We start from the raw sequence: 17,887 nt of genomic DNA, 5'->3' as shown, positions 1-17,887 counted from the left end.
AAATCCCATTTTGGCTCTGTTTTTTTTAATCAAGTGCTGTTAAAAAAAATATATTTTATAAAATGAAAATGCACTTGAAAAATGAAAATCTTTGATGCTTTCAAGAAAAGATACAAACATGTTTGATGCCTTTTGTCTTTGCCTTTTCTCCTCGTGAAACCAGGGGCTCACATGTACACACTTCAACTATTCAACACACACTCACATACGTATTTTTATATGTATTTCAACACGTCTTCCCGTTCACACCCTCCAACTGTTTGATTTAATGTCCCAGTGAGTTTTTATTTTCTATCACTATTATTATTATAAAAATGATTAAAAAAGTGTATTGTTTAACATAATCATACAGTTTGAGCAAATTTTGACACATTTGACTTTTTTTTTGAACAATAAGGTACGATTATTTCTTGCAAAGGCTCATAGACTTTTGGAGACATGGGGCAATATACCAATTATACTTGGTGGAGATTTTAATAGTATGCCTCAGGTATTAAATTAAATATGATTATATTGTTTTTTTAATAGTATGTATAAAGTAGAGTTAAACCTATACATTGTATTTAAATATATATTATAAAGAATTTAACCAATCTATATTTTATTTCACTTAAACATTTGTGTGTCCTCATCTATTCATATTTTTTTTCAGAGTGCAATGTATCAGTTCATAGCTTCATCAGAGGTTTTTTTTTTAGATGCAGAGTTTTATTTACTATGAATCTATGATGAATATCAATGTTTAATATTTTATGTTTATTGATTTATTTAATTTTTCTTCTCAGTTAAACATCCAACACCATGAACGCAAAAAAATATGTGGGCAGAATTGTCCATTACATTACCCAACATTTCAGTGTCATAGTAATTATTATTCTTCTAGGTCTGTTAATCCAATTATTTTTTCACCTCTTATCTGTGCAAAAGACGTAAATGCCCTCCCCTCCCCCTCATCGAAAATTGCCTTAGAAAGCTTCTTCACTGTCCAGCTATTTTTGATAATGAGAACAAGGACATTTACGTCTTTTGCACATATATAAGAAATTGCATTTTGTAGTATTTGTCCCATTTACATGAGTCCTTTTTTAAAAGGTGGAATAAAGAAGAAATAAGGTTAGCAACAGGAACAAAACACTCAACTTACCTTAAACACAAACTAAAACTCACAAGTGCATATCATGGAGTTCCTGTAAGTTTATTATTTTCTCTAATTTCCTTTTTATCTTTTTAAATTTTGTTTGTGCTTCAGTGTAATTATGTAATTTACAGTTTCTATATGAGTTGGTTATGATTTTTTTTTCAGGCGACACGTTTGACAAGAGATGAATATGGAGAACCCTTAGCAACATCTTTTGACTCCAGATTTATGGGGACAGTTGATTATATATGGTAAATCTAATTACATATAGTTTATCCTAAAAGTTGAGTGCGTATTTTTACCTTACTTATTTGATGTCAAGTATGTCTAAAAATGCAAAAAAAAGTTTGTCAATGACACTATCATTGACTTTTATGTCAACTATGTTTACCTTACTTATTTGATGGAATGAATTACTTTCATAACAATCCATTTTACAAATATAAAAACTTAAATGTACATCAGACTAGAAGTCATTACATATGAAATTTTATTCTAACTTTCTAACTGATGATAGATACTTGAAGAACAAAATCAGGCCTGAAGAGAGACAGAGGTTTCATTTTTTCAATAGTTTTTTTCTTCCGGAAGCTAGCTGACCCAGAAAAAGAACCTCTAGATGCCCTTGAAGGGAAAACAGCTTTTCAACGCGTAAGAAAGTGGACACGAAAAGTTAATCTTTTTGAGAAAGACTTTGTCTTTATTCCTGTAATTTACAAGTAAGTTGGAAAACAATTTGCTTTCTATACATTTCATTTGAACAGTTGACAATTATTTCTGTTGTTTGACAGCTATCATTGGAGTCTTATTGTGATGTGTCATCTTGGGGAAGTTGCGAAATACAAGGGTATATCTGTCATTTCTCTTTGACATCTTCAAGTATTTTATGAGGCATGGTTATCCCTTTTTTCTAATGTTATAATCTGGTTTATAGATGAAGAAGATGTAACTGAGTTGATTAAAGTGCCATGTGTTCTGCATATGGATCCTATCAGAGGTAGTCATACTGGTTTGAAAGGTCTTATGCAAAGGTAACATTTTTTTTATTATATAAACATTTTATTTTATTTTTAAATTATAAACCTTTAAATATGCCATTCTAGCTATCTGAAAGAAGAGTGGAAAGGGAGGCAGCAGGAGGCATCTAAAGATATATCATCAAGATTCGATAATCTACGCTCTATTTCACTTGAGGTATCATCTGGATAAATAATGTTTCAAAATTATTTGAGAAATGGAAAGGAAAAATATACGAGGGCAAAATTGTGAATTTGTATTAAATTCTAAAATCTGAATTTTGTGTTGCTTTTGCAGTTACCACAGCAGCCGAATTCATTCGATTGTGGTTTATTCTTGCTCCATTATGTAGAACTTTTCTTGGAGCAAGCCCCGATTAATTTTAATCCATTTAAAATCACAAAAAGTGTCCACTTTTTAAGGACATGGACCATTTATGTAAAAATTAATAATATAAGTGAGCTGTTGTTTGTGAATATGTGACTCAGCTAAATACGGATTGGTTTCCACCAGCTGATGCATCCTTGAAAAGGGTGGTTATTCAGAGACTGGTGTATGATCTCCTACAACAACCTTATGATGAAGTTGAAGCCTTTTACAAAGTATTTTCCCAAGTAAGTGCAAAAAGATTTCTTTTGGCAAAGTTTCATATCAGTTTTTACCCTTGTGTTTACTTTAACAACCCTTTTGTTAAATTAATAAATATGACTGTTTTGCCCTTATCCGATTCTTGGATTTTATATTTCATTGGATGCTTGCAGCTTTGACCAGCCTTTTGAAGAAGTTATATATCCAAAAGAGGATGTTGATGCTGTTTCCATTAGTAAGAGAGACGTTGATTTGCTGCTACCAGACACATTTGTCAATGACACCATCATTGACTTTTATGTCAAGTATGTTTATCTTACTTATTTGATGGAATAAATTACTTTCATAACAATTCATATTACAAATATAAAAACTTAAATGTACATCAGACTAGAAGTCTTTACATATGAAATTGTATTCTAAATTTCTAACTGATGACAGATACTTGAAGAACAAAATCAGCAAAATGAAGCCACTTGATTTAAATCTTGCAGCATTATCAGCAAAATGCAATAAAGACTTGGAGTTGAATTTGGCTAAGTCATTATTGAGTGAGATGGGCCAATGTACAACTGCTTATCCATATAATCAACTGTTTGGAGTATTAGTCTTAAAGAATTATGAAAGGAAAGATGCAACTTTACTTAGTTGGAATTTGATGTACATAGTAGATTAGATGCAAATTTATATATTGTAGCAAATAGAATTGTATGACATTAGATTTATGCAATGTATTCTATTTTTTGTATGTGGTATTTTATTTGCTATTATGAAACATTAAATACAAATTTAATTTGAAAATAAGTAAATATATAAATAATATATTTTTTTAAACATTTAAAATTATAATACGCAAAAATGTGTGTCATATTCATTTATGACATGGCCTTTCTTGACAGGGGCTTTCTTGATACGCATTGCGTGACACTAACACGCGCCTCGTAAGGTTACGACACACAAATGCGTGTCGTCTTCCTTTATGACAGGGCCTTCCTTGATACGCATTGCGTGTCGTAACCGCACGTCGTAAATGCGCGTCGTAAATGCGCGTCGTCTATAGACGACGCGCAAAAGCGCGTCGTCTCTCTTTATGACAGGGTCTTCCTTGACGCGCATTTGCGCGTCGTCTAAGCGTTTTACGACGCGCAATGAGCGTCGTAAAAGGCCTTTTTTCTAGTAGTGCCTCCAACTCATCAAAAAACTTTTTGTTTTTGTTACTTTTATGAAAATGTTACTTCAGAGATTTTTTTAGTCCCATTGTATTTATAGTTTATATATCTTATCTGGTTTAATATATATAGCTCACTATACACAATGCTCTCTGATACCAATCTATCACACCCCCAAACCAGAACGGCGGAAATATTTGGGGGCGGATGACTGTGATGTATTGTATCACAATAGTTGACTATAAATGATCAAAACAACAAAGTCAACATATATATATATATATATATATATATATTTATATATATATATATATATATATATATATATATATATATATATATCACTACTGGAAAAGGTTGAAATAACTACGGAAAATTGCTACAAAAGTAAAATCCGTAGTTATTTTGCTACGGATTATGTTACGGAACGGCTTGTCGTAGCTATTTTGCTATGGAAATTGCTATAGAATTCTATTACGTAGGTAATATTTGAATAACTACGGAATTTTGCTACAGAATTAAAACACCATAGCTATTCTTTTACAAAAGTTGCTACTGCATCTAAGTCCGTAGCTTGCTTGCTACAACATTTGTTACGAAGTAAAAATTCATAGCTATGTCGTTACAGAATTTGCTACAGGATCATAGGTCGTAGTTAATTATACTATAAAATAAAAAACATAAATATTATACAATAGAATTTTCCAGTATGCAGTTTTTAATGTTTGGGGGCTTCTCAAGTAAAGTTTAAACCCTTAAAACCGAATTTTCAAATTGCATTAACTAATTACTTAATTAAAAATTATTTTTATATTTAATACATTAAATAAAATATTAAATAGCCAATATAAAGTAAAAGACATTTTAGACCGTAGACCGATTTAGGGTTTTCGGTATTCAGTATTTACGACTCATAATCCTCACGAATTCACGACTCACACCCAGGAAACTGATTCAAGGAAACCAAAAAACCCATAAACTGAAACTGATTGAGGTAAGCAAGAACCGCCAAAAACCTTAGAAATAGTTTGGTAGGGGGTTAGTCACATCCCGTTTGTTCGATCGATTGTGGTGCTTTCCGATGCGCATTGGACCTCCCCGAACTTCTTAATAGAAAATAGGGCTATGCATGGTCGGTTTTGGTCCCAAACCCAACCCAACCCAACCCATAAATGGTTGGTTTCTAGTTTTTAGTTTTTAAGTATGGGTGGTTTCTTGGGTTGGATGGGTCGTTTTCTTGGGGCGGTTTTTCGTTTTTAAGTGTGGGTCAGTTTCCGGGTTGGATGGGTCGGTTTCTGGATAAAAACCAAAACCGAGCCCGATTTTTCAGTTTTTAAAAATAGAAAACCCTAACCGTCGGTTCTGCTTCAGTTTCGGTTTTTTCGGTTTCAGTTTCATCGTTTTAGTCGGTTTCTCGGTTATTTTTTTGGTTTGGGTTTGCTCACCCCTAATAGAAAATGCACCCCCTTAGGCATAATAGATAGAAGTGAAAGTAAGTTGCTATTTGTTGCATCCCCTCTTTGATGCTAATATTGATTTGTTAGTTATACCATCATACTTTCACTTCCTCTTATTATAGCATTTTACTTTAATAATTTTACTATATTATAACATTTTAATCTATATTCATAGTACAAAGCATTATTCTGAAACGCCCCAACCAATACTCGTGTATCGCAGGAAAGAGAAAGGGCACATAGTAATTCTTCATATACTTTGTGTTGTTTTTTCCTACCAGGGGTATTTAAGTCTTTTAAGTTTTTCTTTCGAGCCTGCAGTCCTCAATGCTCTAAAATCTGAATTTATAATAATAATAATTGTAACACTAATTTTTTTTTATTTGAAACGCCTTTAGTAGTTGGCTGGCGATGTTTTCATTTCACTATTCATCTGCAACAATTGCCCTAATTTTAATACCTTGCATCCAGTATCTCTTATTAAAAGTTTAGTCCATCAATTTTAGTTGAACATTAATGTCGTTTGCCACATCTTATTTGAAGTATACCAGACCTGATTCACTACTAGAAACTTGAGTTTCAGCTATGGATTTTGCTACAGATTTGTTCTCTAGCAAAATTTAGACTTATAGCTAGGGAATTACGACAGATCTACCATGTTTTTGATATGTTTTTGATAGTTATTTTATTTATTTAACATGTGGAATATTAGTGAGGATTTACCGAGGGATCAGCTATGGATCTCGCAAATATTTATCGATGCACCACTATCCCTCGCTAATCAGTCGAAAAATGAAGGGCCTTAGCTAGGGTTCAACGACGGATAAAAAATTGCGCCAGCTGGTACGCGTTTAGCGAGAGAACATCGACGGAAACTATATTGTGGGTACGCGCGTTTTTTTTTTCTATCGCCAATCTCTAGCTGAAATTGGCACAACCCAGTTCCATCTTCACGAAATGTATTGGAATTTCTGGTACGCGTTTCCTTCCCTCCAGCATACTTTGAAGTTCATGAAATGTGTTTTGTTTTTTCTATCACTCTGGACTCTGGACATGAATTTTGAACAGATGACGGCATAGAAGTTCCCTTCAATCTGTTAACCCACTTCCATCTCACAATCTCTGTTTGAACAAATGACGATGACGGCACTACTCACCCGATTCCGGCAACCTCTACATTTTTAAGCTGAAAGTATTCTTCGTTAACTTTCGGATTCAGGTAAATCTTGTCCCTATTAGGTTAGTTTTAGTTCAATTGCACAATATACTTTGTTAGGGTTTAATTTCTCATTTTTTCTTTTTCAATCGATGTCCCTCTTATCTCTCAGCATTATATACATGAATAACCCTGAAAGTTAGAATTAGAACATGATTTAAGGCTTGATTCATCATAGTTTGTCATCCAATTTATGAGAATTTAAGGATTCAGGAACACCAGTAGCCAAAACCTTTAGGTTTTCCCCAATTCTCTTTCATATTTAGGAGGTGGTCTCTCTGATAAATCCTATTCCCTTTAGAGGTCTCCCTTTAGAGGTCTTGAAGTTGATGTGGTCTTGAATCATGATGCTGACTTCTACTGCCAATTGCTGCTTCAATTGGAGCCATGTTAAGGCCAGTGGTACTTGTCACAGGAGCAGCAGCAGCATATACAGATTTTGAAGCCAACGCTCTCATCTTCATGCATGTATCTCTCATCAAACTATGTTTCATCTTATGCCCTTGCATCCACACATTTTCCCAGATCCTCTTAAGGGCACATAATCATAATCTTCTTCTTCTACTTCATATAAAATTACCAAAATACCCCTCGAAAGACTTGTTATAGGATGCTTACAGGTTCATCATCTGATTCTGATGTTTGCAAACACTCTTCGAACATCCTGACCTGCTGCTAACTGCTATGTTTTCCATCTAAATTTATTATTTTTCACTCACTCGCATATATATATATATATATATATATATATATATATATATATATATATATATATATGTATACACACACACACACACACACTACTGCCAGTTGCTGCTTCACTTGGAGCCAGGTTAAGGCCAGTGGTACTTGTCACAGGAGCAGCAGCAGCATATACACTTCTCTCTCATTTATGTCCAAAGCCCTTTGTTGACAAATTTTTGCCTACATTATACAAGATTATAATTATTTAACAAAAAGGTAGATTTTTTCATGAGAATAGTAAATAGAGTTTTACATGAATTTATTTACCTGATTGAAGTCACCAGTGTGGTAAAGAACAACTGCAAGGAGGCTGTATGCACTAGCAGTGGTTCGGTGATAAGGACCACATACAGCTATCATCTTTGCAAGTTCCTTCAATATTGTATATAGTATATACAAATGTTAACAAATAACACCTTGCTTTTATTCATATAAAGAATGAAACTTTTTGATTTAATGTTACCTTGGTTCCATAGTTAACTGCATCTTCTAGTTTTCCTTTATCAAGGGCAATTTTGGAAGACTCTAGTAACGTCCGTCCATCAGCAGAAGAACATAATACATGCTGTTACATATACATCAATGTTAGGGGTTGTTTCTTTTTTACTTGATCTACATAGAATGACTTAATGGGTTAAGCAAAAAAAATCTAGTTTAATGTATTCAGACACCAACCCTTTACCTATTTTCCCTTACTTTTTTTTTTATATTGATTAGTACTTTTCATCCAATTTTAGGGAAATTAACTAATGAGATCATAAAATATTCAACTTTGTATTACATAATTAGCTAATAAGATTATAAAAATGTGAATAATATTATTAAATACTCAACTCTGAATTACATAATTTTCAAGTCTAATAACTTATCAAGATCAAAACTAATTAAACCCTTCTTGGCTAAACATATTTGATAAAGCTGAAATTTAGAAAGAGTCAAAACAATTCTTAACTATTAGATTCGGTTTGAATTATTATTAATATTATTATTAAACCATGTTTCATCGTATGCCCTTGCATCCACACATGCTCACAGATCCTCTCAAGGGCACATAATCATAATCTTCTTCTTCTACTTCATATAAAATTACCAAAATACCCCCCGGAAGACTTGTTATAGGATGCTCACAGGTTCATCATCTGATTCTGATGTTTGCAAACACTCTTCTGGATTGGCATAAAAGTAATCTTCTTCTTTGGGTTTATCTGAAATAACCAATCTTTTTGTGGGATTTCCCATTCTTTCTTGATAGAGCTTTTTGTTAACAATTTTATTAAATCATAGATTTTTTTTTGTTCATAGCTACTAGAAATACATATAATGAATTAGTTTAGCTACCTGATAGAGCTTTTATATAAGTATGTAGGGTATTAAATAATCTCAAGGTTGACTAGCATTTACCCTTTTCTCAAGGTTGATCCCACTTTTTCTAGTAACAATTGAGACTTTTATAAGCAAAATAAGAGCATTTTGAATCTCCATGTAAAATAAATGATCTTTCAGCGTACCTTTCAGCACAAAAGAACACATTCAGAGATAGATTACAATGATTGGATTATATCTATAGGTGCACATCAACCAAGCCCAAAAAAACCTTCTTAGGTCAGGTCAAAGTCCTAGTGTTTAAAATGAAGGACTGAGGGAGATTCCAGACCAATTAAAACAGTTCCCAGATTGCCTGACTTCACAATTTCAAGAAGCCAATCCGAGAAATTTTTCAGTTTTGTACTTAAGGTATATAAGTTTTCAATCGAACCCCCTGCAGCTGAATAAAGAAGCTTCAGATTATAAAAAATTTAAAGTAGATATTTAATTCTTGAACGTTTTTTTTTTTTTTTTTTTTTTTTTTTTTTTTTTTTTTTTTTTATCAATTCCACTCATCATACCTGAAGTACAAGGTTGATCAACTAATTTGTTCCTGATTTGTATTGAATATTCTTCTTCAAATTTTATAAGCCCCTCGAGCAAAATACTTATATAAAGATACAAGTTTCTTTGTATCAAAGACTTGAGTTCTTCACGCTCATTTTCCAAAAATGGGATTTTGTAAAGAGTCTTGGCCTAATAAAAAGAAAACATTTATTTTCAAAAACTCAATTATCATGAAAAGGGTATGCAAAATACTTAAAAAAATATTTATTTTTACAGTTGTTTTACCTGTTTATATATAGCACTTGTCCCAGATTCTTGTCCCAGATTGATCTTGACCAACTAGAAGTATTTTAGTTAGTGGTTTTATATCAATGTTTTTCTGCATAATTTTGCTCCCATTGTTGACCGTTTCGTCCTCGGATGACATAAAAGATTTGGGTGGCATTGGCAAAGACAATATACCACACACCATCTTGATTCCTGGCTGAAACCCATTTTGTCCTAGTCAGCATCCGAATTAAAAAAAAAAGTATAAAGACCTTAAATATTTATATAAATGCTACAAACCTTTTCCCACATATTCCCTTTTACTTGTTTCTGTCCCTCTTCTAGAACTGATATATCATCCCGACATAGTAGTCTTTGCCACTCAACCAACTACTATGGCAATATAGAACCTTTATTGTTGATTCTGTACGTAATTCTCATCCCAATCTGAATGGAATAATTAAAAAATCAAGGTTAAGAATCTAAGGAAAGTGTGTTTCTATTATAAAACTATTTGCACCATTACAACTATTTCAAATAATTTTCTACTTGGTAAGCAGTAGCTAGCTTAATCACAATACAACCAACATAGCATAGATTGAAGCCGAATGTGGGGGTAAAAGTCGAAAATGCAAGAAAAATCAGGTTTTCTTTGTTAATCTGAATCAGAAAAAATAACATTATTATTAATTAAATAAGATCTCATAGAACTAATAATATTATTATACAACTTGATATAACATCTTTATAACAACATTAACTAAAAAAAATTAGGTACAAGAAATTAAAATATATGAAAAATTATTTTTTTTGAAAAGAGTGTATAGTATTATGTTAGATAACAAAAGATATACAAATGACACTTTAGGTCCCTGTAGTTTTAATATTCCGGAATTATATTTTTAGTCCCTGTAGCTTTAAATTTTAGGAATTACACTTTTGGTCACTATGAAAGTGGGAAATAAGCAAAAGACACTTTTGGTTCCTATAGTTTTAGTTTTCCAGAATTATATTCTTGGTCCCTAAAGTTTTTAGTTTGCGGGAATTACATTTCTGGTCCTTCTAGTTTATTTTACAAAATTACATTTTTAGTCCCTGTAGTTTTTAATTTGCAAAAGTTAAATTTTTGGTCCCTAAAGTTTTAAATTTTTGGAATATGATTGCATAGTTATAATAAAAATAAGTATTTCATATTGTATAATTGTAGTTTTCAAGGATGCTTTTAGTAATGTGGATATGATTACATTATCTAATTTCTAAACAGTAGTTATATATTTGGTTGTAGCTAGTCATTATGTCAACACGTAGTGATAGAGAGTGGATGTACAAAAGGTTAGATCATGGGTATCTTAGCCCAACATATCATGCATCCGTCAAAGGATTTCTGGATGTTGCTTTTTCTAATGAAGCAACCGTTGATGGGGATTATATTAGATGTCCTTGTTTTAAATACAAGAACATGTATTATAAAACAAGAGGTGATGTAGAGCTTCACTTGTTACAAAATGGTTTCACTCCTAATTACACAACTTGGTGGGCACATAGTGAAAGAAATACGATATCTCAGCATGAGGAAGGATCTTCTAATCCGATGCAGGATCCGATGGAAGATGATGATGATGATGATGTTAATGGGTGTACACAAATGTTGATGGATGTAATGGAGGAATGCCCGAATCCAACTGCCAAGGGGTTCTATGATATGTTGGAAGACGCTGATGAACCTTTGTGGGATGGATGTGAAAATTATTCAAAATTACAAGTTGCAACAGAGTTGTTGCATTGGAAGTCAGAATACAATATATCTGAGGCTGCTTATGATCACATACTTCCTATAACTAAGTGGATGCTACCCAAAGGTGAGAAGCTAGTTGAGAACTTCTATGAGACGAAGAAGCTTTTGAAAATAGTTAGACTCGCAGAAAAAAGAACCATGCTTGCAAAAACCATTGCATGATATTCTATGGGGCAGATTCTGATTTGACTAAGTGTCGAGTGTGTGATCATGATCGGTACAAGAGTGGCAGACTGCCATATCTGGTTATGAGGTACTTGCCGATTGCTCCTAGACTCCAAAGGTTGTATTTGACAAAAAATACGGCAAAGCAAATGACATGGCACTATGAACATCAAACAGAACCGGGTTTGATGGTCCATCCAAGTAATGGTGAGGCTTGGAAGCATTTCGACTTAATGCATCAAGAATTTTCAAGTGAACCACGTAATGTTCGCCTTGGGCTATGCACCGATGGGTTCAGTCCAAATAACTCAAATACAACCCCGTATTCATGTTGGCCTGTTTTCTTTTCAATTTATAACTTGCCTCCTTGGATGTGCTTAAAAGAACCATATGTTCAGTTAAGCATAGTTATTCCTGGAAAAAAGAGCCCAGGTCAAAACATAGATGTGTTTCTCAGGCCGCTAATTGACGAGTTAAAGATGCTATATACAGACGGTGTTGTCACTTATGATGCTTCGACTAAATGCAATTTCACAATGAAATCTATACTTCTGTGGACAGTTAGTGACTTTCCGGATTATGCAATGTTATCGGGATGGAGCACACATGGCAAGTTAGCATGTCCGTATTGTATGGGTGAGTCGGGGTCGTTTCGGTTACACCATGGTAGTAAACCATGTTGGTTTGACTGCCATCGAAAATTTTTACCTGAACAACACACTTATAGGGGTGACAAAATAGGATTTCTGGCTAATAAGGTTGACAGATCTAGCCCCCCACCAATATTAACTAGTGATCAGATTTCGGAGCAAGTACGACACTTTCCAACTATTTATGAAGGCAAACCTTTTAGAGCGAAGAATGCAAAATTTCCTGGTTTCGGGATTACTCATAATTGGGTTAAGAGGAGCATCTTTTGGGAGCTACCATATTGGCGGAAGTTGTTAATACGACATAACCTTGATCCCATGCACATTCAGACAAATGTGTTTGAAAATCTTTTCAACACCGTGATGGACACTCCGAAAAGCAAAGACAGCATGAATGCAAGAAAAGATATAGAAATGTATTGCAATCGAGTGGAATGGCATACATGGAAGAAGGGAAATAAGGATATGAAAAAGAGAGTATCGTTTGCTTTGAGCAAAGAACAAGTAGCTAAAATATGCCAATGGTTGATTAAACTTAAATTCCCGGATGGATACGCCTCAAACTTGGGGGGTGCGTTAATGTAGATGATAATAGCTTTTACAAATTCAAGAGTCACGAGTACCATGTATTTCTTCAAAGATTGTTGTCTAGTTCTCTAAGAGGTATTGTGCCAAATTCATCATGGGATGCAATTACAGAGTTGTGTATATTCTTTCGTGTAATATGTTCAAGGGTGTTATGTGTAAATGACTTACAATGCTTGCAAACTACTATTGTTGAAACCATTTGCAAGTTGGAAAAAATATTTCCACCTGGATTCTTTGATTCAATGGAACATCTTGTTATCCACTTAGCTCGAGAAGCTATGCTTGGTGGTCCGGTTCAATATAGGTGGATGTATCTTTATGAAAGGTATATTTTTTACCATACAAAATATTCTACCATAAAACCTATGGAATTTATAATAAGTCTTTTCCAACATCTTTTTAGGAAGTTATGATCACTGAAAAGAAAGATAAAAAACCATGCGAAGGTTGAGGGGTCCATTGTTGAGGCTTACATGATTGGAGAAATATCGACTTTTTGCTCACAATACTTTTTGCCTACAATTGAAACCTGGTTGAATCGTGAGTCGCGTAATTTTGCCCCAGACATTCCTAGTTATACCATGGTCGACTCTCGATTAAGCATTTTCAAAGTTCCAACTCGAAGATTATTCGAAAAAAGTGGACAACGGAGGCCTTTGACAGATGATGAGATGCGTATTGCTCATAATTACATCTTGATCAATTGTGTTGAGGTTCTACCTTTTTTAAGGTATGTCAAGTTATCTATTTTTCCTTGATATCGTGAATCTCTAAATTGTTTGTTATTTTTTAAGGTTGTTTGAAAATTATGTGATCCAAAGCCAACCTGATATGGATGATGGAGCATTTGAAAGGTTTAGGGATTAACATTTTGCTAAGTGGTTTAAAGATCATGTGAGTATGATACGAGAAAATTTTGTGTTACCAAAGTGTCTTCCCCTGTGAATTAGTTAACAAATGAATTTATCAATGTAGGTTTTTCAACAATCAAATGATATCAGTCAACATCTGAAATGCCTTGCACGAGGACCATTACGACATGTTAGGTCCTATAAAGGATACTTTGTCTATGGTTACAAGTTTCATACTGAAAAATATGGTGATGGACGGGTCACACACAATAGTGGTGTATGTGTAAGAGGGACTTGTTACAATGAGACTGAGTGTGACTATTATGGGTTGTTGGATGAGGTCTTAGAAGTAGAATATCAAGGCATAGGGCGTTGCATCGTAGTATTGTTCAAGTGTATATGGTTTAACCCTACTGAAGGGGTATGTGTGGATCGAAAGCATAATTTGGTTGATATTAAATTCAAATCAAGGCTAAGAAATGAAGATCCGTTTATCCTAGCGTTATAAGCAGAACAAGTGTATTATGCACCATATCCCGCAATGAAGGATTTGAAAGATTGGTGGGCTGTCGTCAAGATGAAACCAAGGGGTGTATATGATCTACGACAATGTGTTATTGAAGAAGATGATGATGAGGATGAAGAGGACCAATTCTTTCAAGAAAGTGAAGCAATTTTACCTTCTACAAGTAGTGGTGCAAATGAGGTGGCAGGACCCCTTTCTCATGTAATTGAAGGAGAAATAGAAGAAGTTAATGACAATGACATTGAGAGAGAAGAGGATGAAGAAGTTGATGATAACTTGGATGATTCATCCCAAGATGATATTGAAGATGAAGACAACATATGTGATGATAATTATGATGATGAGTAATTACGAAAAATGTGGAATGAAACAATGTATTTGGAACTATATATTGCCTAATGGACCTTATCAATAACTTTTTAGCTAAAATGATCGTTTTCTTTTTCTATATACATTGCACTTTCATTTATTTGTGTATTATAGCATGTTACCTTCTCTTACTTCTAAAATTTTCTATTATAATACATACTTGTTCTAACCAATAGTTTATTAATTCTTGATTTTAATGGTTATTTTTTGACTATTGGCGCCACGAGGAGCCCGTGGTGGTGGTCGTAGTGGTAGTCACATTGGTGGTCGTGATGCTGGAGATAGAAATGCATATCAATCACACAATAATGCAGAAAGTCAACCTTCTTCTTCTTCAGTTAGAGGATCAAACATCTTGGAACAAGCTCCAAGTAACCCATCAAAAAGGAAGTTCATTGAAGTCGATTCTGAAAAGGAGTACTAATGATAATTTTACAATTGTTTATGAAAATGAATTTACTTGTTAATGATAATACTAATGCTAATTTTTTAATTATTTATTTTTTTCAAGATTTACGGATCAGATTTCAGTGATCAGAGCCATCGCATGTATACTGAAGATGATGTTTGACGGCCCATGGACCTCATGGAAGAAGGTTGAGAAAGAACATTGTGATGCAATGTGGGAACACTTCAAGGTTTGTACTTATTATTTTTATGATTTATCAAAGTAAAACTTGCTGTAAAATGGAAAAGATAACTGTATGCGTGATCTACATGTAGGGTTTGTATGTCTGGCCCGAAGCGACTGATGTTCTTGCTCGCAAGGTATGGGAAGACTGTATGAAGAAACGATTTCCTGACATAATGTGAAGAGCACGTGAAGAATCTTTAAAACTTGCCAAAGCTGCAAATGTGAATGCCTCATTAGAAGGTGATTTAAATTTGCTAAAGGACTATCACCCAAATTGGATAAAAAAGGAGTATTGGGAAAAAATGATCAATGAAGTGTGGACCACATCCAAATGGAAACGTTTATCACAATCAGGGAAAAATAACAGAAATAAATTAGAAGATGGCTCTGTTTCCAAACATACAGGGGGTTCTATATCTATTCATCAACATAAGAAAAGAATGGTAAGATGTTTGCATCTCACCTTAGTTTCCACTTAGACTATTGAGTTTTTGTTTTGTTTTTTAATGTATTACTAATGGATTTTGTAACAAGCAACACTTAAACGCCCTCCTACAGGAGTTGAACTTTATGCAAGGTTGCACACTAAACGGTCTACTCAAGAGTACATTACACCAAAGGCAGCTAAAGTTAAGGTATTTTCAATTCTTTTTTAGGAAACAAAACTTCCTACTACTCGGGTTAATGACTTCGTTAAAGAAACAAATTGACAGAAAACAAATCTTTTGTGAGTAGTAATCAACTCACAAAAGAAAAGAAACAAATTATTATCTCTAAATGCTTTATCCTCTGCCTAGTTGTAATTAAGTATTTTGTAAGTAGTAATCAACTTTATAAAAGGTTTGAGTATTAATTAATAGGAGGCTTATGAAGTGGTTCATTCCATTCCTTAATTATGAATTTAATGGAATGGAATGAACCATTCTATTCCTTATTTCATGTTTCTGTTGTTTCATATTTTTTTTGCTATAATTGGAGGCTTATGAAAGTGCTATGGTGGCTAAGTTTGGTGATGATACTAGTTGCCACCCCCTCTTGGATAATGAAACATGGTGTGATGTTTCCGGAGGAGTCAAGAAAGGAAGAATATATGGATTCAGATCTGTGTCTGATCCAGCGAGCTTTTTGGAAGGAACATCTAGTACAATAACATCCCAAGAGGTACTTTATAAAAATTTCCTATCATATCATTGTACTTACAAAGTTTCCTATCATGGCATTGTACTTACAAATTTTCCTATCATGGTATTGTACTTACAAAGTTTCCTATCATGGCATTGTACTTACAAAGTTTCCTATCATGGTATTGTACTTACAAAGTTTCCTATAATGGCATTGTAGTTACAAAGTTTCCTATCATGGCATTGTACTTACAAAGTTTCCTATCATGGTATTATACTTACAAAGTTTCCTATCATGGCATTGTAGTTACAAAGTTTCCTATAATGCATTATACTTACAAAGTTTCCTATCATGGTATTGTACTTACAAAGTTTCCTATCATGGCATTGTACTTACAAAGTTTCCTATCATGGCATTGTACTTACAAAGTTTCCTATCATGGTATTGTACTTACAAAGTTTCTTATCATGGCATTGTACTTACAAAGTTTCCTATCATGGCATTGTACTTTAGGTTGTCTATGAACGTGTACGAAACGAGATGCGTGGGGAAATGGATGCTAAAGCTGCAGAAATGGAAGCTAAACATCAATAAATGCGTGAGGAAATGGATGCGAAAGCTGCAGCAATAGATGTCAAACAACAACAAATTGATGCAAAATATGAAGCAATGGAGAAGATGTATGTAGCCTTGCAAAATATGATGAGCAATTGAAAATTAGAGGTAATATGATGTTAACCATTAGTATTTGATGTTTTTGAATGACTTGTTAACCTTTTGTATTTGATACTTTTGATTGTTTTGAATAATGTTTTATAGGAATGTGAACCGAAGATGATCGGATGGACATGAAATGAAGAGAGCATCTAAAATGTTCTTTTGAAATTATGTTTTCGTGAAAACTCATTTCCCGATGCATACTTTGGATTTCTTGGTGCTAAAATGTTATTTTGAAGTTAAACCTTTGGGAGTTTGATGTTATATGGATAGTTTTGGTTTTGGATGTTTTTTGAATGATACTTTGGTAAACTTTGATAGTTTTGGTATTGTAATGTTTGGTTGCATTGTTATTTGATGTTTTTTTAGTATAAAAGTTTGATGATTGTAGTATTTTTTTCTTTTAGAGTCATAATAGAAAAAATGATATTACAAGTTCGCGTCGGATTGGTGAGAATAAAAAAAGTATTTTAATGCATCACTTTTGTGAGAGATTATCTACGGAAAAAATATCATGTCTAAAGTTTGCGACGGATCAGCGACGTAACAAAAAAAAATTAATGTATAAATTTTGCAAGGGATTAGCTATGGAAAAGAACCATGTCTAAAGTTTGCGACAGATTAGTGACGAAAAAAAAATCAATATATGAATTTTGCATGGGATTTGCTACGGAAAAAAACTGATCACTGAAATTTTGCGACAGAAAAGCGACGGAATGACTTTATCAAATTTTGTCGCTAATGCCCTGAGTAAATGTGTTGAGTGACATTTAGCGACGGATATTCTGTTGCTAAATTTGTCGCAAGGAAAAAACTCTCCGTCGCTAAAACCCTCGCTGAGAAATTAGCCACTTATTAATTACCTATGGAGTGAGTCTGTCGCTGATCCATCGCAAACAACATTTAGCGACGGAATAGCGACGGATACTTCCGTCTCTAAAACCCATGCTTTTAGTAGTGATTGTTTATGCAGGTGTGTTTGTGTATAACTCTAGGTAGTGG

General features: G+C 33.6%; 1 protein-coding gene and 3 long non-coding RNA genes across 4 annotated transcripts; all 4 read left to right on the top strand.

Annotated features, from left to right (window-relative positions):
* The first annotated feature begins 5,935 nt into the window (after window positions 1-5,935).
* Window positions 5,936-12,663, top strand: LOC145063048 (uncharacterized). The gene is made up of 3 exons (XM_079010647.1): window positions 5,936-6,343; window positions 6,438-6,588; window positions 10,754-12,663. The coding sequence occupies exon 3, from the start codon at window positions 11,422-11,424 to the stop codon at window positions 12,661-12,663; it is 1,242 nt and encodes a 413-aa protein (XP_078866773.1). The 5' UTR covers window positions 5,936-6,343; window positions 6,438-6,588; window positions 10,754-11,421.
* A 426-nt stretch (window positions 12,664-13,089) lies between these two features.
* On the top strand, window positions 13,090-13,932 carry LOC145071479 (uncharacterized). Its single transcript, XR_013690501.1, has 3 exons — window positions 13,090-13,396; window positions 13,461-13,560; window positions 13,642-13,932. It is a non-coding gene; the product is annotated as an uncharacterized LOC145071479 (long non-coding RNA).
* A 653-nt stretch (window positions 13,933-14,585) lies between these two features.
* LOC145071470 (uncharacterized) lies at window positions 14,586-15,682 on the top strand. Its single transcript, XR_013690498.1, has 3 exons — window positions 14,586-15,050; window positions 15,136-15,489; window positions 15,605-15,682. It is a non-coding gene; the product is annotated as an uncharacterized LOC145071470 (long non-coding RNA).
* A 319-nt stretch (window positions 15,683-16,001) lies between these two features.
* Window positions 16,002-17,238, top strand: LOC145100060 (uncharacterized). Its single transcript, XR_013704795.1, has 3 exons — window positions 16,002-16,207; window positions 16,682-16,891; window positions 16,988-17,238. It is a non-coding gene; the product is annotated as an uncharacterized LOC145100060 (long non-coding RNA).
* Window positions 17,239-17,887: the final 649 nt, after the last annotated feature.

The sequence above is a fragment of the Lactuca serriola genome, chromosome 1, assembly GCF_051521515.1.
Source record: "Lactuca serriola cultivar US96UC23 chromosome 1, Lser_US96UC23_V15, whole genome shotgun sequence".
NCBI classification, from domain to species: domain Eukaryota; kingdom Viridiplantae; phylum Streptophyta; class Magnoliopsida; order Asterales; family Asteraceae; genus Lactuca; species Lactuca serriola.
The sequence above is the reverse complement of the archived record's forward strand: the minus strand, read 5'-3'. Positions and strand labels throughout refer to the sequence as shown.